At 57.1% G+C, this 6,124-nt stretch overlaps 1 protein-coding gene across 1 annotated transcript; it reads left to right on the top strand.

Moving 5' to 3' along the window:
• Positions 1-1,545: 1,545 nt before the first annotated feature.
• Positions 1,546-3,471, top strand: LOC123124463 (F-box only protein 13). Its single transcript, XM_044545078.1, has 2 exons — positions 1,546-1,784; positions 2,047-3,471. The coding sequence occupies exons 1-2, from the start codon at positions 1,630-1,632 to the stop codon at positions 3,242-3,244; spliced, it is 1,353 nt and encodes a 450-aa protein (XP_044401013.1). The 5' UTR covers positions 1,546-1,629; the 3' UTR covers positions 3,245-3,471.
• The last annotated feature ends 2,653 nt before the right edge of the window (positions 3,472-6,124 follow it).

Below are 6,124 nucleotides of genomic sequence, written 5' to 3'. Positions count from 1 at the left end.
TGCTCCACCCCCGGGTGCCCGGGCCACCACACTCCGGGTGCCCGGCCCCTGCTAGCCCGGGTGCCCGGCCACCCATGAGTAGTCGCCCCTGACCGGCCCGGGTGCCCGGACCCCTTTACCCTGGGTGCCCGAACCCCTCCGAATGCCTGCATGCATTTTTGGGTGTTGGGCCCTTGTATCCTCCTCTCCCTCACAATTCGTCCCTATGCTATATAAACACCTCCCCTAGCTCATTAGAAGCACGGAAAAGATTTAGATGAGACATTTGTGAGTTTTGCTCTTCTCCCCACCTCTGGAGATCAAGGCCTCCTAGGAGAGGATCCACTTGTGGAATCAAGACCTCCACTTTGGAGTAGACTACCACCATCAAGACCTCATATCTAAGGAGTGGGATGAACTTTATCATTGTATCTTTCTTTTGATTGTGTTTGTGAACTTGTGGATCTTGTGATGCTATTCTAGTGGATGTGTAATTGAGTATTGTTGGAGTGATTTCCTCTTGTGTTCTTGTGTATTCTTGCTCTTTCCCCCTCCAAGTGTGAAAAGATCCCCTCTAGGGTTTCACCCTACAACACAAGGTGCTTAACAATCCTCTTGTCGGGTTGGCACAAGTTTTGTTTGTGTTTTGTGTGCATGTGTTGTTGACTTGTGTAGCTTAGGAGCTTCTACTGGTTCGATAAATCTTAGTTCTTAACTGAGGGAAAATTTGCTACTTGCTGCTTCACACTTCCTCTTGGGGGAATCATAATGACTCCTGCGGGAGTAGTAACACTCCGTCGACGGCGAGACACTCATTGTGCTAGCCCTACAACGGTGGTGCTGCAAGGTCCAGAGGTGGGGGGAAAGGGTCCGAACCAGTCAGCTGTTGCAGTCGGCAGCGAGACCGACGCAGGCGGAGCTCGTCAATGCGAGGGGGGGCAACGGCCGCGGACATGGCAAGCTCGCCGGGAGGGTGCGTGGATGCAACTATGGCTGGCTGGCGAGCTGGCGTTTGCTCGCGAGGGACACCACCATGATTTTCCAAGCGAAACGGTGAGGGAGGGGAAAGGATAAGGGTACAAGTACTAATCACTCGAACGAGCGAGTGGTGTGACCGGCCGAAATTCGACCGGCGCCTATCACTGGCCTATAAGGCCTCTTCCAATGCATTGGTGCTAATGTGGGGTGCTAAATGCATTAAAAAGCTTAGCAACTACTCCCTCCAATGCATTGCTACTTAGCTTTTGTAGCTAAGCCTCCCTCATTTAATGTTTTAACACCAAAACACCTTCATGCATTGGTTGGTAGTCATTTTACATAGGTCCACGTGCTTAGCATCGTTTCCTCCTAGGGTCACCATAATGCTCTCTCTCCTCTTTAATTGCTCTGCCACATCACTTTTTTACCTATGTGGCAGTCTTAGCACCGGTACACTTGGAGCACTGGAAATGACCTAATAAATCAGAAATCCTAGACGTACTTAAAATCCACCCGTAGCTCTAGCAAATCTCGATATAAAATGGGGAGGGTGGTGGTGGCTCAACTGAATTCCATCCCTTCCTTCCACCACGCCTTCCGCTCTCCTTCACACACCTTGCGTCCACTCAACTAGTGGAGTGGAGTAGAGTGGCACTCGATCGCTCTCCTCGCATGTCAACGCAAGCAAAAGGTGTCCTCTCCTCCCATCCATCTCCACCGCACGGATGTAAAGCCACCCCAGACGTAACAAAGGGTGAGGAGACTCAAGAGGCGCAAGGGCAAAGATTCCAAGAACACACCCTACCTGAGCCAAGAGCAACCATGAGGTTCGCACCAGCTTCTGATTCTTGGCTCGCTTCGCTGCAGTTCGGCAGCTTTCTAACCAAGTTTTGTCTTGGGATTTCAAACCAAAACTTGGTTTGGGTCCAGACTCCAAATTCTTTTGTCTCCCATGTTTGTCTCTTGGAATTAAACCGTCTGGTAGCTGCTAGGGGCCAAAGACAAGAATTTTACTTTATGTTACTTGTTAGAATCTGAACTAACAAACTGCTAATTAACTGCCGTCTCTGTGTTCAAATTCCAATGCAGTGGCCGAATGGAACTGAGCGCGCAGATGTCGATGGCGCCGCCGACCAACGGCGGGAAGCGCAGGTGCTCACGGCCCGGCCTGGGGGATATCCACGAGGACATGCTGGAGCGCGTCCTCGCGCGCCTCCCGCCGGCCAGCTTCTTCCGCCTCCGCGCCGTCTGTCGCGAGTGGCGCGCGGTCGCCGCATCCCCTACATTCCTCGACGCCTGCGCGCGCGTCCCTTCCCGCCACCCGTGGTTCCTCATGCTCTCCGAACGGCCACACCCGGTGGTCGCCTTCGACGCCGCCGGGCGCTCCTGGAACGCCTGCCGCGCCCCAACGGGGTCCATGCCTGTGGCCGCGTCGGGTGGCCTCGTCCTCTACAGCGTGCTGGCCACGGGCGCGCTCTGCGTCTCCAACCCTCTCACCGGCGCATCCCGCGCGCTCCCCACGCCGCCGCAGGGCCCGGGCGTGCCGCAGCTCCACGCGATTGCCATGTACGGCTCCCCCTACCGCGTGGCGCTCTTCACGGGCGAGCTCCCTGACCTGTCCATGGCGGTGTTCGACTCGTCCGAGGACTCGTGGGAGGGCCCAATGCCGCTCGCCCGGAGGTCCGGGACCTCTTCCCCGGACGCGCCGCCCCATGGTGGCGACGAGACGGTCTACTTTCTGAGCAAGTCCGGCGACGTGGTGGCCACCAACATGAAACGCAGCTCGTTGAAGCAGTACTCCTCGGTGGTCGTCCCGTCCGAGTGCGGCGCCGTGGTCTACTTCCTGAGCCACTCGGGCACGGTCCTCGCCTGCGACACGGCGAGCCGCACGTTTGCCGAGCTGCCCCGGATCCTCCCCGTGCATTTCGAGTACTCCATCGACGTCGTGGCATGCAACGGCGCCTCCTACGCCGTCGTGCTGTCGGAGTACCTGGACACGGCGAGCCTGCGGGTGTGGCAGTTCGCGGAGGGCGCGTGGAGGCAGGTGGCCGCCATGCCGCCAGGCATGGCGCACGGGTTCTACGGAAAGAAGGCCGACATCAACTGCGTCGGGCACGGCGACCGCGTAATGGTCTGCGTGAGCTCGGGTGAGTTCAATGGCTGCTTCATGTGCGACGTGGCAAGCAACGAATGGGAGGAGCTGCCCAGGTGCATCAATGGCGACGGAGAGATCATCGACTTCCTGGCCGCCTTCTCCTTCGAGCCGAGAGTAGAGATCAACGTCTAAGTGGGTGTATGCGTGTGTGTGTTTGCACTTTGCACCCGCGCCGAAGCTTGTTTAGTTAAGGAGCTGTTTTGTTTTGCTCCTAGCTTGCTTGTTTGATTTTTTTTCATTAATGTGTTTGTTGCATCGCATGGTCTAAGTTAGATATTTGGGTGCTTCATGGAAACCAATTCGAGTCCTTGATTACACTATTGTATTCATGGGCTTCATTGATACTAAGATATTTTGCACTTCTTAATTAATCAGAGCATCTCCAGCCGAGCCCCCAATACGCCCTTCCCAGACGATTTTTTTACGCCGGCGCACAAAAATCAGCCCAGCCGCGTCCCTAGAAGCCCAATTTTCGCCGGCTCGGGCCGAATTTGGCGCCGGCGGACCCAGGCCGAACCCGACGCGCTGGGGGGCGCTCGAGGGCGCCGGGCGAAACGGTTTTGACGCGAAAGAGCCGCGGGCCCGCCGAGTCAGCGACACTCGCCTCGTCGTCCTCAGAACGCCTCGGTTTCCCGCGGGGAATCAATGCCAAGGCTGCCGCCGGTCAGCCTTCCAGTGATTCCTCACGGGGCGGCTCTTCACGGGCGGCGCGGCGACGCCTCACTCCCCGCCCCGCGTACACACGCCTCCCTAGCGGCTATAAAAAGCCCCCCGCCGCTGGCCACAGACGCTGTGCTCTTTGCCTCTCTCTCTCTCCGCCGCCGACGAACCTCTCCTCTCTCCCAGCCCCAGCCACGACAATGTGCGAGCCGTTCCCCGGCGACGGAGCGGCGGCCAACGGCTTCGGCCACCGCTCGCTGCAATCGTGGGAGGCGCACCTGCTTTTCGAGGCCAACATCCCGGCGCCTCCGGACATGCGCGCTGGGCCGACAGGATGGAGGCTCAGCGCCGGAGGCGTCCCCATTCCCCCCTGCCGGACGTCGTCGCGCGCCCCCAATTACTTCGCCGGCGAGGTCGACCGCGTTCGATCGTTGCTGACCGAGGAGCAGCGCGCCTCCCCGCAGTACGCCGCCGACAACCACGAGGCGTGGGCGGCGCACTTCCAGCGCCGACAGGAGCAACGTCTCGCCTCCACCAACGGGGCAGCGGTGGTGGGGGGCGGCCGGTGGGACAACGAGGGGCGGCGCCTGTGGTGGTCCGTCCCCGGCTGGACGCTCCACGAGGTTCTCGTGCACCTAGAGGGCGGCAACAACCCGCCGCTCACATACCCGGCGGCCGCCCCGGTCCCCCGTCGCGGCGCCGGGCAATGGATGCCCAGGAGGTTTGTCTTCGGCTCGTCGTCCTCGTCCCGCTCCTCCTCCCACTCCTCTTCCCACTCCTCCGGCTCTCCGGCGGTGTTCGGCGTCAAGGCCGAGCCCGCAGCGGAGACCCCGCTCGGCCGGCGCACCCGCTCGGCCGGCATCATCATCAACGAAGGCGGCGGCCGCGCCTCGTCCTCGGCTCCTCCCCGACTCGTCAAGCCGAAGACGGAGCCGGGGCTCCCCGTCGTGAAGACGGAGCCCGGGCTCGCCAGCGGCATCAAGGAGGAGGCGCTCGACGACGAAGCGGCCCTCAAATGGGCGCGCGACGACTGGGTCCAGACGGAGAGGGAGCGCCAGCGCGCCGCCTTCGCGCGGTTCGAAGCTCGTCGCCGTGGACGGGACGAGGGAGGCATCTTCGTCCTCTACGACAGCGAAGACGACGACGACGCGCCGCCACCACCGATCCGCCATGGAGATGCCGGGGAGGGGTCCAGCAGGGGCGGCCGCGCCATCAAGAAGGAGAAGGCCGACGACTCCGACGAGGACGGCGGCGACGTCGGCGACCTCGCCGCGCTGATCGACTTCTTCGCCCCGTAGATGCCTTTTTTATAAATAATTTATGTAAACGCCAAACATGTTGAATATGAATGTCTAGTTTGCCGAACTTTGCCGAATTCAGATTTTTTAAAATTAAAAAAAACGTGTCTAGGGCGACCCAGGGGCGAGCGGCTGGGAACCCGCTCGCCCCCATGCCGATTTTTAGCGCTGGCTCGCCCCCGGGGGGCGCGTAAAAGCGCCGCCTGAGGGGCCAACGGCTGGAGATGCTCTCAGTGTGTCAAGTCTATGGAGAAGTCCGACGCGTTGGTTTGAGGACTGATGATGATGACTTTGTAGAAAACCTCGACGGTGCTCCTCTTCTTGGCATGGGTCTTGTGGATAGTCAGATTGGCCGAGGTGCTCCATCTTTTTTGTTCGGCTTTCCACAAATTAACCGGCCAAGTCTCTTCTAACCTTTTAACCCTAAGGACACAACTAAAAAAAAAAGATCTTCATAAATCCCGAACGTTCAGATTTTAAACATGTCAACCTGAACTTTTTTCATGGTAATTCTAGTTGACTCGAAGTGGCAAGTTTAGTTCGCAATTGTTTGCGAATTAAACTTGCTACCTCGCCTCAATTAAAGTTGTCATGAAAAAACTTTCGGGTCGCCATGCTTTTTTTCGATAAAGGGGTTGCCATGCTTAAAATCCGAACATTAGTGATTTATCATTTCCGGAAAAATATACTTGGGGTGAAACAACGCTTCTGATCCCATATAATCATCTCAGGAAATAGTTTTAGCTATTGAACCACAAATGTTAACCAACTTCCAGTTCTTACAATGTACGCTAAATCTTGAGTCACTATTTTGTACTGCGCAGGAAGCTGCTTCTCTGGTCGGGAAGATCTCACTTGTTCAATCTTTTTCTTTTAGGCCCACATCGTAGTTCTACGGTAAAATTTCGTTACTATAAGAAGTACTACTACGTTACAAAGGGAGGGGGAAAAGAGAGAGGAAAGCTAACAAAAGAAGTGTAAAATAAAAGAAGGAATAAAGGAAGAAAACTAACATACTACACACTATTGTAGTACCAAGTAAAACTTTCTTGAT

The sequence above is a fragment of the Triticum aestivum genome, chromosome 5D (genome assembly GCF_018294505.1).
Source record: "Triticum aestivum cultivar Chinese Spring chromosome 5D, IWGSC CS RefSeq v2.1, whole genome shotgun sequence".
NCBI lineage: Eukaryota > Viridiplantae > Streptophyta > Magnoliopsida > Poales > Poaceae > Triticum > Triticum aestivum.
The sequence above is the reverse complement of the archived record's forward strand: the minus strand, read 5'-3'. Positions and strand labels throughout refer to the sequence as shown.

Excerpts from the sequence above, each read along its gene's own strand:
- LOC123124463 (XM_044545078.1), top strand. The coding sequence starts at position 1,630 with ATGTCAACGCAAGCAAAAGGTGTCCTCTCCTCCCATCCATCTCCACCG. Across the intron at positions 1,785-2,046 it reads GAGCCAAGAGCAACCATGAG|TGGCCGAATGGAACTGAGCG; the intron begins GTTCGCACCAGC and ends ATTCCAATGCAG.